Source organism: Chinchilla lanigera, unplaced genomic scaffold, assembly GCF_000276665.1.
Source record: "Chinchilla lanigera isolate Chin_1 unplaced genomic scaffold, ChiLan1.0 scaffold00076, whole genome shotgun sequence".
NCBI classification, from domain to species: domain Eukaryota; kingdom Metazoa; phylum Chordata; class Mammalia; order Rodentia; family Chinchillidae; genus Chinchilla; species Chinchilla lanigera.
In genome coordinates this window covers 388,201-406,968 of record NW_004955477.1, presented here as the reverse complement: position 1 = coordinate 406,968, position 18,768 = coordinate 388,201, and the positions used below count along the sequence as shown (strand labels likewise).

The window sequence follows — 18,768 nt, the reverse complement described above, 5'->3', positions numbered from 1 at the left end:
GTGAGGCTGTCCCCACCCCCACGCCCTTCATGAGGAAGAGCACACAAGGTAACCAAATGCACCACAGGCTGGCTGTCTGGACCTGCTTCTCAGGGTGTGAGCCGGTGGCTGGAGGGATACAAAACCATAGGCTACCCAGGGCACATTACCAACAGCACCACAAAAACCTTCCTAATTTGGGAACAAAGCACTACACATCTTTACACTGCCTGTGTATGAGACAGGGTTATCAAACTACCCTGCCTAAGACAGCAAAAGAGACGGTTCTCACATACTGAGTCTGATGTGTGCTACCGGTTCCACTCAACAGGATGTTCAAAGTTCAGTAGATTCCTTGGAAGCAATCACCTCCTAATTCACAAGATAATGGAAACCTTGGGTTGATGTACTTTGCTTCTGTCCTGGCAATTTACAACATCATTGATGGTGAAATACAATACAATAAGATAATGAAAGAAAGATACACAATGTATCACAGTAAAATACTATCTCTAAAATGTTTAACTTGCAGCAGCTCACTGTGGGTTACCAGCAACAGCAGGGAAGAAAGTATTCTCTCTTCTCAGCCATTTAGATATTTTAGTAGGCAAAGAATTCCATGTTGGAAAAGGAAAATAGGCAGGTTGGAACCTCAGTGTCAGGAGCACAGACTGAGATCCCAGGAACAGACTCCACACTGAAGACAGATATGATCATTCAGCTCATTCCGTGAGGAAAGCCCACTGCAAAAAAGCAGGGAACCTAACATCCGCTAAGCACCAGAATGTGGGAATCAGTGACCTCAGTTAGCCCTTATTGTGATTTAATGAGGCAAGTAAACTTGTTGTCCTTCCCATTCTACAGATAAGAAAACTGAGGTTACATATATAACCACTAAGGAGCAAAATTCAAAACCTTGGCCTTGAATTTCACCAGTCCAGCTTCTGGCAGTGTCTGCCGATCTGTGGCCACCCAACTTCCTCCAAGCAGTGCTGAATTTGATCTTCATGGGCAACACCTGCTCCCAGTACATGCACCCTCTGACCACAGCAGGACTTTTCTCTGAGACCTGCTCCCTTTCAGTGAGTGGGCTCACTGAAAAGAAGCATAGTGTTGAGTTTCCTCTCCGAGGAAAACAAGCATCCCCACCATTTGTGTTAAACTCATAGGAACAAACAAGCTTACTGGAGAGATGGGGACTTCGGGGTCCCCTGGGGAGGTGTGGCCTTTCAGAAGGTCTGGGTATTACAGTTATATCTCCTCGGAAGGTGTGGCCTGTTGTCTATTCTTGGGGTGTCCGGGAGGGTAGCTACTTGCCACATCTGTCTGTGAAGTGCTAGGAATGTGGCTGGTCCGAATGGAGATGTGCTTCAAATATAACACACGCCTGGGGCTGGGGATTTAGCTCAGTGGCAAAAGCGCCTGCCTGGCAAGTGCAAGGTCGTGAGTTCGGTTCCTGGTACCGGAGAAAAACCAAATATAACACACGCCAGATTTTAAAGACAGTATAAGCAAATAAGATTGCAGCCTATCACCTTAGTAATTTTATAATGATTTCATGTTGAAATGGTAACACTTCGATATACCATGTCCAGTAAAGTATATCATTAATTTTCCCCTGTTTTTGTTTAGGTTTTTAACTTTGGCTTAGAAACTTTAATATTACCTTTCTGAGGGGAAAAAAGAAAGACTACCTTTGTGGCTTCTGTCGCATTCCTATTGTGCAGATTTAGTCTGTGCCCTTCCAGAGAACTTTGATTGCCCCTAAGCATAGATGGAACCTTCAGCCTATTTGCTCAGGTGTTACCTCGCCTGTAATTCTCAAGGAAGAGAAGCCAAAGGTCACCCCAGCTGACAGGCTGCTGGGGAGGGTCCAGCCAGAGATCTTTCTGGAGGGCTTCAGCCGCGGGTGGATGGGGCAGAAGGCCTGGTTCCCAAGAACCACACACACAGAAAAGCAGCTTCCGCAGCCAAATGATCTACATAGAATGCACATCGTGTATGCCACGGCCATATAGGTAATTTTAAACATTTGGGGAGCTGCATTAAAAATGCAAAAAGAGAAATAAATGAAATTAATTTCAATAAATGCATTTTAACCAGACATATCCAAAATATGACCATTTCACATATAACTGTATAAAATGATGAATGATGTATTTTGCATTCTTTATTTCATTCTAACTGTTCAACATCTTGTCTGTATTTTACACTCCCCCCCCACACCTCCCCATCCACATATGTCCAGCAACAGCTGTCCTGGACCGTGCAGTTCCCAAGCATGTAAAAGTTTCCAAATTCTGATGTGCTGTGTACATGGAGCAACCCCTCACAATGAATGTAATCATTATGTACTGCACACATGCACTAATAAATATAAAAATTAATCAAAATTAATTTTTAAAAGTCTCCATAGGAGTAAAGGGAACATGAATGCTATCCAAACCTGCAAGTCTACAACTAGTTATACAATGTTGTCCACCATACTTACTCTATAAAGAGTTTTGGTAGCAGTGGGAAGAAATGACTAAATATTTCAACAGAAAATGACTATTTCAACAGAAGAAAACAACAGTGGGTAAAATACTACAGATACTAAATAACAGTGATTGTTAGGTGGTGTGATTGTGGATTTTTCTCCTTTTTTATACTCTCCCAACACGCCAGAGAATGATCATTTCTAATGCAATTTTGGAAATTATTTTAAAATTTAAAATGATTAAAATGTTGAGCTTTCAAGTGTTTAATGGGCTACTCTATGTCTGGCCCTGAGCTTCCCAAGAAGGTGATAAAACGCCCACAGAGGTTGGAAAAGAAGGAGCTGATGTAGTCATTTGTGGAGCGGGGGAGGTTTTCCTAGCTAGGCAGATATTTTTTCTATGCTGTAGCTGGGAATGTAAAAAGCACAAGCCAGCAAGGGCTGCGGGAAATAGTTCACTAAGGCAGTGGCAGAAATGAGTGTCAAATGCAGGTTAGCTTGCATCTGTCTGGGCAGCAAGGCGGCATCCGTGCCGGCCCAGAGTCACGAGAGTCACTACCGTGGGGCAGCAAAAGCAGCTGGGAGTCGGGGGAAGCGTTCAGACTCGAAAAACAAGTGACCACGCATTCTTTCAGCATGTGCAAAATGGGAATCAAATCATTTATAAAACGCCTGCAGCTGCTGGTAGGAGACACAGGTACTAATTTAGAGTCAGAGAGAGAGAGAGACAGAGACAGAGACAGAGACACAAAGAGATAGAGAGGCAGAGAGACAGAAAGAGAGAAAGAGAGAGAACAAAGTCCAGGGATAGTGCAAAGCGTATTCATAGTGTCTGTGTCTACAGTGTCTCTTTAATTCACAAGAAGATGAAACTTAAGCAGCAGCTGCAGAGGGACCACAGGTGGTGTTTCACTTAGGAAAGACCAGGAACCCCCTTTTCCCCAACAAGTCTGAAGGTCTCATGAAGGTCTGGGTATTACAATTATACCTGTCACCCATGCTCCTAATCTTGAGATCTCGCGGCATGCAGCTGCTGGTGGTGATGAGCCATCCCTGCTTCACAGACTAAAGCCCATTTGCCTCTAAAGACAATCAGCTAGATCAGTGAGTATCTAGGACGGAGAGCATGAGGCCAGCAAGGTGTGTTGTCTAGGGTAAAAAGCTGTCTTTTGGGGGGATGAAAATGTTCTGAAATTGATTTCAGCCAATGTTGCACAACTCCTAGCACACTAAAAGTTGAATTAGACACTGTGTGTGTGTGTGCATGAGTGTGTGTGTGTGTGTGTGTGTGTGTGTGTGTGTGAGTGGTGCTGGGGATTGAATCCAGCTCTACCACTGGGCCACATCCCCAGCCTATATATACACTTTAAGTGAGTGAATTATATGCTATATAAGTTGTATCTCAATAAAGCTGTTTTAAATTAGGTATGAAAGCAACTCAAGCCTTTTTTTACAATGGCACACTAAGTTATATCAGGTACTGCTTTGCATGTCTTTAGGATGGGAAATGGCTACCTGCCTCTTTCTTATTTAAGAGGTCATGTTTAAGCCAGGCGTGGTGGCACACGCTTGTAATCCCAGCACTGGGGAGGCTGAGGCAGGAGGATCGTTGTGAGTTCAAGGCCAGCCTGGGCTACAAAGTGAGCTCAAGGCCAGCCTGAACTGCATAGCAAGACCCTGTCTCAAAAAGACAAAAACTAAAAACAAAAATGAAAACAAAAACCGAGGTCATGTTTAAAGACTACTCTTCTTTGTAAAACATGCAATGTCTGTCTAAGGAAGGTACCGAAGTCTCCCAAAGCCTGGAGAAGTTCACTAACCTTTTCAGTCCTCCTGTATTTCTGGCCTCATCTGCAGGAGCTCTCAGAGCATCCTCAGGATCCAAAGGTAAGGTGACTGAGGCAGGCCCAGGGCTCCTCCTGGAACAGTGAGAGAAGCAACTGATAGCATATGTGAATGGTTAAAGGGTCATCTCACCATGTCCTATTGAAAAAGGCACATTTCCCAATGACAGTTTTAAGTAACTACTACAACAAAATCCTTGGAGTGGAGGAATGTGCTTCAGATAGCTAATGGTTTGAAGAGGCTTTTGAACTATTTAGTTCCCTCTGCCTAAATAATTCCAGATTTAAAAGCAAATCTATTTGACCAGGTGTGGTGGCACAAACCTGTAATCCTACCACTCAGGGAGCTGAGACAGGAGGAGCACTGCAAGTGTGAAGCCAGTCTGAACTACATAGTGAGTTCAAGGCTGGCCTGCACTACCTAGCGAGACCCTGTCTCAAAAAAAAGAGTAAATGTGGATGCACTCCAGAAAAACATACCACTGACCTCAACCTATCACTCAATCATGCTCAGTAAACACTTCAAGCTTTTCCAGTAGTTTAAGTGAATTAAAGAATACAAGAGAAAGAATAAGGTGTATTAAAACAATCTTCCTTCTTGCACATTATTCAGAATCTCAGCACATAAAGCGAGTGGGCACATTTAACTCACTAGATATGGAAAACTTAGCCTTTTAAAAACTACCCATCTCTTTGACTTTTAAAAAAGCCCATAGGGATTTAGTCTAAGTACCTGTCAGCATGGAGCTCTTCTGGATCCAAATGTTGCAGCTTCGGGTCTCTGGTTTTGTCAGGCTCCAAGGAGTCACACACCTTCATGTGCCCAGCAGGAGCAGGGAGCTCAGGCCCCGGCTGTTCCTTGGCCTCCTGGTGCCCAGCTGTGCTGTCCCCTTGCAAGATGGCTGCGTCCTCCATCGCCTGAGCCCTGTCAGAGCATTCTGGGTCCTGAGAGCTCCCTGGCAGTGTTGAGTCATGAGGCATGCCAGAGAACACGCTGGTACTACCTGTTTCAATCAAGTCACCAGGTGCACATGCCCCTGTCTCAGCTGTGTGTGAGGTGATGTCACCCTCAGCTTCTCCAGCAGCTCCTGTCACTCTGCTGGGCTCCAGGGGAGTGTCTGACACTTCTCCAGCCTGTGGCTTGGGGGCGCTCTTGTGGCCCAGGGCATTTTGCATTTCCAAGATGGTGGCAGCAGCCTCAGGCTTCTTCTCATCCCCAAGTGTGTGAGGGGTCCCAGGCTCACTGTTAGCCTCAGGAACAATGAGCGTATCCCCACCAGGAGAAGAGGCTTCAAGGGTATGGGTTGATCCTAGCTCATTATCTGGACCCTCTGTATGAACAGAGTTCTGGGGACCATCTTTTTTGTGTTGACTGTCACAGGCTGATGTTTCCTGGTGCTGCTCTCCAGCAGGAATGCTGTCATGTTGAACCAAGACGAAGACCTCTCCTCCACTGCTCTGGTGAGCTACCCTGGAGTCAGTGATTCCCTCTATAGGGATCCCCTGACCGGCCAGCAGGGGTGAGGGAAGACCTGCAGCTAGTTCCTGCCCACTCTTCTCAAGCTGTGAGTGAGCCTGGGGTTCCAGGCCTGGCCAAGCCCCCTCACACCCCTTTGGCCTCTTGCTTCTCATTGTTGGGGGGATACCAGTCATCTCTTGCTCAGCATTGGCACCTGGCAGGTTCTGCTCTAAGGCTGATCCCACCAGAGCCAGCAGCTTGTCTGGAGCTGGATCCTGGGAAACCGGATGGGAAATCTCAGCCTCAGCATCCCGTTCTTGTTTCTTCTCCACCACGAGTGCAGCAGGAGGAGCAGGGAGAAGGGTACAGGCCACTGCTTGAGTCCCAGCTAGAAACTCTTCTGGGTTCGGTGGTATGGCAGGGTCCTTGCTCACCACGTTTTTCCCAGCTCCTGCCTTTTCTCCAGGAGCGCTCTGGAGCCGATCAGTGGCCAGTGCTCCGAACACAGACTGCTCAAAGATCTTGGTGATGTGCTCCCTGAAGTCAGGGAGCCCGGTGATCACGCTGGTCCGCTTGGAGCTTGCATCCACACCACATGACACATCCCTCTTCGGGTCCGGGGAAGGATCTACCATCCTCTCCGCACTGCCCCCTGTCTCCCTTTCTTTATCGGCCACCGTACCATCCTCACTAGCAGGGCACCCTGGAATCTCACATGGTCTGGCGCCTGGGTCTGGAGCTGTGGCCACTTTGTCCTCCCTTTCCATCTGCTTACCCTTGGCCAGGAGAGGCGTCCTGTCCAGGTAGGGCACGGAGGCCACAGGTCCCTCAGTGATTCCAGCTTCGGGGCTTTCATTGCTGGGCTGCACCGCAGGGATTTCCCTACCTGCACCTCCTGAAGCAAGGGAGCCAGCAGACAGCTGCACAGAGGCGGCATTTCCAAGGGCAAGCAGGGACTCTTCTTTGGGGTGGGGGCTTTCATCAGGAGCCTGGGCACTTTCAGAGGAAATAGCTTTCGCTGTACTGTCTTTTGCTTCTTGTCTGGCAGTACCATCAATATGCAGGTAAGGGGTGTCAGGATCAGCCTCTTCATGTGACCCAGATAGCAGAAGCCTCTTTGGGTTAGGGACATCCTGGCAGGCGGAAATACCCACAGTACTTTTGGGAATCCCAGCCGGTTCTCTGACTGATAGTGAGGCAGTCTCACAGCTGGACACAAGCTGCTCAGCTTGGCAAGGCTCACCCAGGGCTAAGGCAGAAGCTTGCTTCCCGGACATAAAGCAGTGCTCGGTTGGAAAGAAGCTCACCCTCTGAGCAGCTTCTGGTTCTTGGAGAGCCTGCAGCATCCTGGGGTCTCCTTCACTGGCATTTTTACCGCTCTCGACAGCTGCAGCTTCACTCCCTTGCTTCCCAGCTGATGGGAAACTCCCAAGAAGCTTTTGGGCCTCTGCATCCATAGTGGCTGGGCACTCTGTTCCCTGGTGCGGGGCCGGCGCTGGTTCCTGCCTGTCTTCCTGGATTTTTTCACATGCCTGTTTCTCTGGGGCATCCTGGGTGGGTGTGACACTGGCGCTGGCAGACGCTGGGGCCGGCAGGCAGTGAGCTGCATCTAGGAGAGCTACTGAGTCAGGTGGAGAAGGCGAGGCCTCCACTATGTTTCTACTTGCCATCTCTGACTTACCCAAACCCTGGGGCAGGGGCCAGGCGTTAGCTGCTTCAGAAACTCCTGCATCCTTGCAACATGCTTCTTCATGCTGGCAGCCTGCTTTCAAAACACCAACCAGCTCTTGCTGGGACTTGTTTGGTCCTTGCCCAGCACAGCAACTTTCCTTCCCACCCAAGTTCCCTGCAAGAGAAGAGTCTTTAAAGGTGTCTGCTGCAGGAGGCTGGCCACCACAGCCTGCTGCCGCTTGCTCATTCTCCCCTAGTATAGGCAACTTCTGTCCTACTGGGGTTGACAATTCTGACTCCACTGGTAGAGAACTCTCCAGAACTGTGTCCTTGGGAGATGAACTTGGAGCATCGGACAGACTGCCTTTGGGGTGCTCACTTGGAAGTTCTGACCCAGACACCTGTTCCCATCCTCCCTGAGTGGGCAAGCTCACATCCACCCGAGGCTCTGTAGATGTGTGGGTTTGGGAGGACTCCGCACCCTGGTTCTTAAACTCTGGATCACTTGAGTAAACCTCTTTCCCACTTGCAAGCGGCTGCGCCACCTCCCTGAGAATATCACAGATGGACGCTTCAGAGTCCAACTGGGATGGCTGGAGGCAGTTTTCAGGAGGTAGTGGGGGACACTCTGAGGCAGCTCCTCTTAGCCAGCTGTGCTCTGGGCAGGATGGGCTTCCCTGACAGTCTTGCGTCAGGCTGCGAGTGGTGAACCCACTGTCCCCTGCTGCATTCTCCCCGTCAGGGGGAGGTGGCACACCAGCACACACTTCCTGTCCAGCTGCATCTTGCGCTGGCCCACAAGGTTGACCTGGGGAAGTCAACAAGGCCTCCGTGTCACAGCTGCAGGGCTTCTGTGGGGATGGGCAGCCTGTCGTCCTTATTTCCAAAGTGTGCTCCACCTCTTGTGCTTTGGTGACAGCCTCTCCAGTAAAAATCGACAGAAAATCTGATTTTTCAGGTTTTAAAGCAGAAGGAGACTCTGTTTTCCCCAGTCCTTCCCTGTCCTGAAGCATGTCCAGACATTTGGTCAGTAATCCTGGCTTCTCCCAGACAGTTTCTTTGGGAACAGCAGGCTCACCAGCACCATCCGGTGCTGGGGTCAGGATGGGGTCCTCCTGCTGGGGTTTGTGGGCTGAGATGGCCGCATCAGCCACATGGGTTTCAGCCGCCGCCTGCCATGCTGCATCTGCTGACCCAGCGTCAGACCTGTCCAGGTGTCCAGTGTCTTCCTCTCGGGGTGGCTGTGCTGAATCTGAGCTGGAAAGGATCCCGTTCTCTGAGTCATCACTTGGCTTTGAGACCTCATCTTTGTCCACCTTCAGATAGGGCTTGCAGGGGAAGGCTTGAGGTTCTTCTGCCCCAAGATTTCCAGGATCCACAGCACCAGGTTGTTCTATGTCTTGTTCCAGTCCTGCAGGGTTGTCTCTACGGCATCTGCCTTTCTCTTTAGCCGTAGCTGGACTTCCAGTATCCTCAGGGACCTTGGTTCCCTCCTCTGGCCCTACTGAGCTCTCAGTCTTTTTACTTGAAGCCCCAGCAGGAGGAGGAGGGGACAGCATCACCTCTTGGGGCACTGCATGGCTCTGCTCCCAGTTCCAGAGCTCTGCCCTCTCCTGGGGTGAAGAGGCAGAAACCTCTCCAGGGCTTGCTTCTAAATACTCTTGCTCTTTTCCAAGATCTGATGACCAGTTTTCCAGTCCTGCCGACCTTTCATCCACCAGCTCTTTGACCAAATCTGCAGAAACTGGCATCTCAGCTTTGGAAGCCATCTCCCTGGCCAACAAACTGGGGCCTTCTGTGGCAGCAGGCATCTCAGTGGCTGGGGGTGATGTGAGGCTTGAAGCTGGATGTGTCTCTTCAGCCAGGGTAAGTGGAATGGGCTCAGGGCTCCCGAGTGAACTCACATCTACCTGGATGCCTGTTGCCCCATGGGCAACTTGGTGGGACTCTCCACCTTTCACCCTGGTCTGCAAGTGACTGTGAGCATCCCTGGCGTCCACAGTTTCCTTCCCTGGCACCGAGGCAGGACTCAGTGGGTCCAAGGGCTGCTCTGTGTGGAGAAGATGTGCCTTCATCTGCAGCTGCTGGCAGCTTTCCTGGGGCACAGCAGCTTCAGCGTCATGCACAGCCCCTGAATTGCTCCCAGCGGAATGGCAGGAGCTAAGGCATTCCGAATCATTGGCTAAATGCTGAGGTGGCACCTCTACTTGCCCTTTTTCTCTGTCCAAGACTCTTGGAGCTGAATCTTGCAGGACCATGGTTTCAGGTTTTGGAGGGCATTCCACTTGGCCAGCTGAGCTCTTCTTGCTTAGAGGGCCGGAAGCAGAGACCTTGGGAACTATCTGTCCAGAAGCCACACCCAGCCTGGATTCTGAAGGGAAACAGCCATCTACACCCTCTTTCCCGTGGGACTCCAAGTGACCCTCTGCACATAGTAGCTCCTTTCTTGGCTCTCCTGGAGGTGCTGGTGAAATTCCTGGCAAGTGGTCAGTGCAACTGAAGGAGGAAGAAATTTGTCCCTCTGCCTTCATTTCTTTGTCTCCCCCAGTGCTAGAGACTATGGCAGCCATACTGTCCCCTTCAGGGGTAAATGCCACGGTGTCCCCTGGAGCACTTGGGGAAGGTTCCCTGCTTGAGTGCTGGGTGACAGCATCTTCAGGTGCTGCTGCTGGGGTTTCCAAGCAGCCTTCTGGAGGGCACGCGGTGAAGGGCATGGAGGTCAAGGGACACTCCTGCTCCCAGGGCGGCGTTGGGCTGGACGGTGGAGATCCTTCTGGACCCCTGGCTTCCTGTGGGTGCTTCCTCGGCTCAGTCACCCCTGGGGACGTGATGCACGGATCCGGGCTGGCAGCACTCTCAGAAGAGGAGCAGGAGCCTCCAAGCCCGGTGCTGCCAACAATAAAAACAGTGAATGTTTCTTGATTCTCATGGATGCCAAGGACAGAGCCACATTGCAGGCAAAATCGTCCCAATCCTCCCCCTACAAAAGGCTTCCCTGAGCCTCCATCACAAACACCCCGGCACCCATGCAGTTCATTGCTCTCTGCGAGGAGGCCCCAGCTCCTCCTTCCCCAAACCGAAACACATGCCCGCATTTTCTCCAAAGATCAGTACAAGGAGTCACAAATATTCAGTCCGGGGCTTTCCATGCTCGTGAGCTGTGAATAGGGAATGTGGAAACTCATTCATAATAGTCTAAAATGCAGGAAACCCAGGAAGTTTTTAATGAAAGGAAACCATAAAAGGAGGGGGGTGAAACTAGTTCTGTACAGATTACAAAGAGGTCCTGAGCACTATTGGGGATGTTTAGGGGAAAAGCACGTTGGCAAAGCTGTGCTTTGAAGCGGACAGCCATTCTTGAATATAATTAACCTGATTCTTTACATTCAGCAGATGCTATAGTGAAAGGCACAAGCTAACAACCCTTTGTACTTAGGGTAAAATTCATGCTGAAATACCTTCATATTGGTCCTAACTGAAACATACTTAGCTGGGCAACATGTATGAAAAGAAAACTAGAATAAGCAGAGAAATCTGGCTTAGAATTATAGAGTTGCTGTTAAAAGAAAAACCAACTCTCTGGTTATTGCAAAATAGCTTATCACATGCCATATTTGACGGTATTACCCAATTCTATATCGGTTTAATTTAGTGTAGTTAAAGATAATGTATGGCTAATACCAAATTTGGAAATTAGGAAAGAAGGAAGAAAAGATATCTGCTATGTACATGCCACTTTCAGTATTCTATGATTTTTCTTTTTTAAAAATACATGTTGGAGATGTCATGTTTGTTATTTTTACATAGCTGTGATCTATATGCTTGTGAGAATTTTATATTTTCTCGTATCAGGAGAAACTGCTCCAGGCAAAGTTAACAGAAGTGTGGTTTTCTAAGGCTTTTTTCATTTTCCTTAGAGTCATAATAGGAAGTTCATGGAATCTTTTCATCACTGTTACACACACACCCACATGTGCATGGTCTCACAGTGCTCCCGGATGTGGCTGGAGGAAAAGACTCTGTTCTCTATGTCCGCTGTCAAATCCCAGCGTTCCAGGCAAGGAATGCACATGCATCACAGGTGAGGGAAGTAGACAGTGGGAATGTGAGTTGCATTCTTGTCGACATTTTGAATTGTGTGCTATGGACTGAATTGTTTGCCTTGCCCCCATCCCTGTGCTCACACCCTCGCCCCCAGCGAGACTGCCTTTGAAGCTAGGGTACCTGGGAGCACAGTTAGAGGCCATAGAGTGCCTAACCCAACAGGATCAGCGCCCTTGTGGGAAGAGAAAGAGGTAGCAGAAGAGCGTGTCCACAGAGGAAGCCCCTGTGGGGACACATCGAGGAGATGCCAGCCGGAAGCCATGGGGAGAGGCCTCACAGAAACCAGCCCAGCTGGCACCTGGAGCTGGACTTGAGCCTGCAGAACAGTGAAAAGTTGCATGTCTTTTACTCATGCCACACAGGCTGTGGTATTATATTATGAAAGCCTGAGAAGACTAATACAAAGGACACGTGGGCATTTATTGTCTCATCAACTTTTCTGAGGTTTCCAAATTTCCCAAAAAAGCTATTCCCCTTCTTGATATCTTTCCAAAAGAATTAAAAGCATCATACTACAGTGATATATGCACACCCATGTTTACAGTGGCACAGTTTGTAATAGCAAAATCTTGGAAACAGCCCAAATGCTCATTAGTTGATGAATAGATAAAGAAGTTGCGTTTTTTTTTTCTACAAGGGAATACTACTAAGCCATAAAGAAGATAAACTTTAGGCATTTCTAGGTAAATGGATGCACCTTGAGACTATACTCTGAAGTGAAATAAATCGGACACCCATGTGTAAACCCTGTATTGTTTCTCTGGTATGAGAAACCAAAAGTGTAAATAAGAACCAAAATGTATAATGGATATTTTGAAACAGGAAGAAAATGTTCAAATAGGAACGGGAACTAGAGAGGGCAGGTGGAAAAGAAAGGGAAAAAAAACAGTGAGAAAAGAAGGAAAAAATAGAAACAAAGCTTTTGTAAATAAGGAGGGGAAGAGGGGTTGAAGGGAGGGAAAGGGAATGGGGAGAAAATAGAATAATCAAGATTATATCATCTACAGGTATAAATTCCCTGTGATAAATGTGATCTTCATGTATATCTCAAATGTACCAATAGACTTAATTAATTAAAAAAATTTCCAAAAAGAAGGTGGGGAAACAAAAACATGAATGTGATGTCAGTATCTGGCGAAGGTCATCTCATTAAACCCTGCTGACAACTGGGCTCAATGTGTACTCCTGCTGCCACCTGCAGATGAGAACATGCGAGGTAGAGAGGCACAGCTTGGATATCAACTTGGGGACCTTGCTAGTCACTCTGCCAAGTTTCTCCAAGAATAAGCAATATCCAAGGTAGGTGGCTCTCTGTGTGGCCCCATTCCAGCCTCTCTTCCAAGTTCATCACCTCCAAATATGAGGTCACTTGACATCCTGTAAGGAGGGTGCTTATATCACTCTGGAGATAAAATAAACAAAGCCACTTCCTGTCCATGCCTCTGGCAGGAGCCATCAGTACAGGGAGAGCACAGGGCTTCCCTTCGGGCTGACTGAAGTCATTACCATCTGGGACAGGATGATAAATTCGCTCTATTTCCGCGTTTTGAAAATCCGTGCAATCGCTTCTCGGCCTTTTGGCTAAGATCAAGTGAAAATCCGTGCATTCTTATCACAGAGCAACTAGATAAATTTTCCACTCAATATGAGACATACAGCAATACCCGCTAAATAAGAACCTAGACATTGCCTGGTTTATTTAGCATGAGCCGAGCAAAGGCCATCTCTTTGATTAGCCACCAGAAGCAATTTCTAAAGCTAGATTAAAGCCACTCACCAGGAGCAGATTTGCCTAAGGGCAGTGAAAATTCTAAGAACTGGTCTGTTGAGAGTTGTGCATTAATTGAGCTTACATAATGTCCTTTTATGCTTCAAGACTGAGTCAAAATGTGTGGGATAAGGCTGTGGACAGAATCTACAAGGGGTTGCTTTGGTGGGGCGTGGGCTGGCTGGTTCCAAGTGGCTTAATAGAAGCCTTTCATGGGGGTGCTGCCTCATCATCAGAGCAGGGACTGTAGTTTCCTGGTATAGCCCCTCAGGAACTGTAAGCCTGGGGGCGCTGGCCCTGGAGGAGAGGCAATTTGTTGAGCAGACCCTGGAGAAAGAGAAAAGGCCTTCTCCACTGCCCAGGTAAGGACAATGACAGCCAGACAGACCCCTAAATGCTACTTCTCAAAACACAAGAAAGGTGCAGTGAGAGGGCAGAATTAAGGGAAGAAGGAGGCTGGATGTGGAAAACACAAACATGGCTCAGCAACACTGGGCTTTAAAGACACCAGCAAAACTGTAAGAGAAAATCAGAAAGGTGAAGATCTGTCATGTTCTGAGCACTTACTAAGGCCCAGCCTATGCTACACACTTTCGGTTAGGATTGCATTTAATCTGCATGGCAGCCTGGCAGAGGGGATGTCCCACAGGAAACACATGAAGAAGTATTCCAGGAGAGCAACCAGATCAGAATGGAGAGGAAGAGCTGTTGATGTAAAGCAAGATCAAGGCCTGTGGTGCTGCCTGGCTTCAGAGCCCACTTCTCAGCTTGCTGCCTCTACCAGCCTCTCACCTGGACAGGTACAGCCGCCCTGTCCCCCTTCCATTCTGTTCTCTGAGCTGCAGGCAGCTCAGTGGCTTTGAAATGAAAGTGTACTCCTGTCACCTTCCCCAGAGAAAAACTCTCTGGTAGCTTCATCTGCTGTCAGCTGTGGACCAGCCTAACTTTCCTGCCTCATCCTACACACAGCTCACCAGCTCTGCAACAGGGCGGAGTCTGGAGTCTCCCTGCTCCCTAGATCTCGGTTGTCACGTCTCAACGCAGCCCCTTCTTCTCAGCCTTGATTCCCAGATCAGATCTCCTTTCACAGACTGACCTAGCATTAGTCACAGTGGCCATCAGTATGATGGGTGACCAGTTCTTTCACTGGAGTCTGGGTCCTTGTCTGTTTTCAATATTGTATATGCAATGCCCGGTATACAACATAGAGTCAATAAGTGTTAAATATATTCATCTATGGATGAATAAAGTGATGGATGAAAGGAAGGAAGGACAGAAGGGAGCAAGGAAGGGTGAATGGATGAATGGATGGATGGACACAACTGAATGCAAATCGAGGACATTAAATATACAGCATGGCTCTCACATGATGATTGTTTTACAGATGATTAGGAAAGTTCTTTTCCTCCACGCTACCATAGCACTTCAGTAGTAGACCAAACCTCTTATTTTACAGGTGAGGAAACTGAGGCCCAGGAGAAAAGGCAAAATACTTTCTTAAATTAAACAAACGTGGTTGAGGCAGCACTTCTTAGCCACTCCCCCATGCTCACAAGTAGGTCTAATGAGTTAAGGACAGCAAGTAATTTGTTACTAATTGTACAGTACAGATGTCTGTGAATGACCTATTATTTCCATAAATTACTCTAATTCAGAAGACTAGATTTCCCCCAAATAACATCATCACTGCTGTTCATCGCATTCCAATGCACTTGCCAGAAAAGGAAAGCCAGGGGCGGATTGGCACCAGTGAGCGAGACGGAAGTCTGGGAGCTACCAATCCTGTGCGTGTCAGCCTTGGAGACAGCTGGCGTGGAGATGAGGGGCTTCCCCAGCTCCCCGTATTCCTACCATGACCCAAAAGTGGGCTGATACTTAGCAGCAAAGTGTGTTTCTGCCGCATGCCGTGGCTCCTCATGGCTACCCTGGAGGAGGAGGCAAGACTTCTCTAATTGGTGAGTAGGGAGAGAAGCCCCCAGGGGTCCAGTGTCCCCAGGGGTGGGGTTATGGTGTTCAGAATCACCGAGATGAGCCTGCCCACAGTGCAGCTGTCTTCTGTGTGCCGAGCACCCTGGGCTGGCCTCCCCTCCTGCACCTCTGCAGTCCACACTAGGTGGGGAAGGTTAACTCAGAGGTGAGAAGGAGTCCAGTTCGGTCTCGTCCTCCAGCTCAACCTTGCCGTGGATGTGGGTCATGCTTTCTTATCTCTGACTTCCGCGTCCTACTTCACAATCCATTTAGAAGCTGGCGGGAACGACAGTCACTAACTAGCCCCCAAAACTCCAACAGCACTTTAGGACACTATAATGTCTTGTTTCACCCCCAGTGTCAAGGGCTGGTCAAAATCTGAATCAGTTAGTGAGTCCTGCTGTACGTATAACCTTCTGTGTGGAAAAGGAAGGTGGAAATCCCATCTAAATAAAATACATTAACTACAAAATGTTTTCAGTCCCTCCTGCCATGAAATCAGAATAAATTTAGCTAATTTGGGGACCACAAAGACACTGCTAGACCCCTGCTAACCATGTAATCAGTTCACTGTCTTTATTCTTGCCTTCTGCTTTGTATATTTTTCTCTCCACTCACATAAGTCAGGTAACTAAGGTGAGTGGGGTTGTAAGTAATTGTGATTCTCTTAGGGAGTCTACTCCTAATAATATGCCCACTCCCTATTTTTTCCCCTGGCCTCCTTTTCCATCCCAATTGGAGGAGACTGCCCAAGAAGACAGTTTCCTCAAGAACTTGATAAGTGACTGGGCCAACTATTCTGGATCAATGACTAATGACTAATAAAAGTTACACTGGACACACCCTCCACTTTTCCCCACTTATATTTGGGACTTTTAAAAACCAAAACTCAGTACTTCTTAGAATATGGTTACTAGGGATATAAGAGAGGCTTGCTTGTGATCAGATAATACAGGAGGCTCTAGGTAAAGGGTGGCTGCACGAGCTGGAGGACATGGCAGGACGTCTGGAGCCTTGGAGCTGCTAGTGAGCACCGACTCAAGCAGAAGACGCACGCGAATTGTCTCTCACAATTGCGCCCTCTCAGAACACTTCCTCTGTCCCTGTTTGTGGTAGAGCATTGAGGGAGACCAAAGTGCCTCAGAACACACTGTGGAGAACACAGCCTCGAGTGAAAAGAGGAATGGGTAAGAGCTGCCCTTTAGGGGACTAGAAAAGTTGCTCTCCAAACACACTACAAAAGCACTCTCTGTGTTGGCCTCTGACTCCACTAAGTAAAAGTTGCTTGCAAACTATCAAACTACTCCTCTCTGCACTGGGTGACTTCTCAAACCTTCTTTTAAAAGCAAGTCCCTGCACCTAGCTTATTTGTAATCTCAGTTCAGCCCTGTATGTGCTTTGTTGAATGAATGATCAAATGAAGTGGAGTGAATGAATAAAGGAAAGAACACCCTTCTGTCAACTTTTTAGCAACTCTCCTATGGAGTCCTACGGGAAGAAGAGTGGCCCCATTTTGTGATTCCTAGATTGGCTGCTGGAAAAGGTTGGATGGCTATACCCAGGAGCTGGAATAAACGACATGTGATGTCTCTCACATCTGTCTGTCTATTGTCCTTCAAATGAATCTAAGACTTTACTCAGTCACCAAATCCAAAAGCTGAAATTAACTATCCCAATAAAGAAAACATCTGTTTTTATTCCCAATAAATAAAGCATAATTTAAAACCATGATAAATTCAAATTAAGGAATCTGGTGGAATATTTACGGAACATGAATATTTCCTTATTTTTAAGTCAGACCTCCCTCCCCACTAGTCATTGATGGAAAAATGCCAATGACAGTTTTGCTTGTATAGGTGGATTGTGGTAGCATTTTCATTTATTGTGATGCCATGAAGAGTATTTTAAACAGGAAATGGTGAAAATGTATTTCTGTTGCATTCCTTCTTGATAAAACTTCTAACATTAAAATAATTTTTCTGTCATAGTCAATACAGTATAACAATAGAATTGTCCTTTGATGACTGAAAATCTTTCAGAGGATTTGGAGAGTCTTCTGAATAATAAGGTATCACCAGTGTCACCTATATGAGGCCAAGTTCATGTGTACCACGCTCAAATATGCTATTCAGGCTTTCTTTTTAGACTACGTGTCAGTTACCAGTCTATTTTGTTGAGATTTGTATCTCTGTAATCCCACTGACCTATTGGGGGAACAAAGCTGATGAGTCAACTATTCTGGGAACCACGCTGGTTCAATGTCAAAGGCACAAAGCCCATTCCAGGCTCCTTCCCAGCACCAGTGCAGCTACATCGACAAGACTGGGAGGATTAACTGCTGGCAAAGTTGCCATTCGAGGCCATAAAAAGACACAGGAGACTGCAAGTGGCTGTGATACAAGGAGCGCTTGAGAGAAAAGAGGAATAACATTTCCCCGTAAGACTCTCTCTCTTATTCTTTTCTTTTTTTTGAAGAGATCTCTCCACTTCTTCTAAAATACTGTAGCTGCAGGTTTTCTGCTGCATTTACATTTATACTGAAAGAAAGAAACTTGATAATGGTGGCTTTTCAATATTTTCAAAGAGGGTGGGCTGGAAAATGTTATAGAGAGTATATAAGTTACAAGAAAGACTAGACTAGGGGTGGCTACTAATAGAGACATAGAAGAAGAGAACGGGGATCTCTGGAGGTGGAAAAAAACAAGGTGAGCCCTCCTGTTGCCCAGCTCAAGGCCTGGAGAACATGGTATGGAAGTCAGGGAGTAAGTGGAGTTGGCAGTCTCCTGGATTTTAGAGGATAGAGCCAAGTGTCTTGGGACACCAAGGCAGCTAGCATTACAAAAACAGAGTAGCAGAAAAAAGGGGGCTGGACAGACAGAGAACTCCAGAGATATGTGAGATACTGACCAGCATGTGCGCATAAAGAAACCACTTGAGATTCAGTATAAATGAGTTTAAAGGTTTAAGGGACTAACCCTCATAGATACACAGAGCTAGGAATAATTCCTGCTCTCATTAGCCAGGATGGAAAACCTTATAATTAATGGGGCATCTGTCAGAGTATTAAAAAGGGCCTGGCTTTAGTAGTGTGGTAAATTAACTCTCATCTAAACACTGCTCCGGTCCCACCTACGAAAGCAAGACCCAAGAGGATTAAGCTGCACAAATAACTGCATCTCAGTTCAAAGTTCAAGAATATTTATAGGAATACAAAAATATCCAGAACCCAAAAGCCTAAAGTACACAATGTCTAGCATGCAAAGAAATAGTAAAATAGGTTCCACAACGAAAAGAGATTTGATCACTCAAGTAATCAAAATCGACCCAGATGATAGAATTAGTGTACAAGTACATTTTTAAAAAATATTACAGGGCTTGTGGTCTATCTAGCTTAGCAGTAAAGCACTTGCCTAATGTTTTCATCTCTAGTATTATAATATAATAATAATACTATATTTTGACTGTATTCCATATATCCAGAAGACTAGAGTAAAAA

The 18,768-nt window shown here is 47.1% G+C and overlaps 1 protein-coding gene across 11 annotated transcripts in view; it reads right to left on the bottom strand.

Moving 5' to 3' along the window:
• Window positions 1-18,768, bottom strand: part of Tacc2 (transforming, acidic coiled-coil containing protein 2) — a 213,111-nt gene that overhangs the window by 145,132 nt on the left and 49,211 nt on the right. For all 11 annotated transcript variants that reach the window (XM_013503062.1, XM_013503064.1, XM_005401923.2 and 8 more), the window contains 2 exons: window positions 5,036-10,321; window positions 4,279-4,377 (listed from right to left, as the gene is read on the bottom strand). In XM_013503062.1, coding sequence (XP_013358516.1) covers window positions 4,279-4,377; window positions 5,036-10,321 — 5,385 coding nt within the window. The remainder of the gene's footprint in view (window positions 1-4,278; window positions 4,378-5,035; window positions 10,322-18,768) is intronic.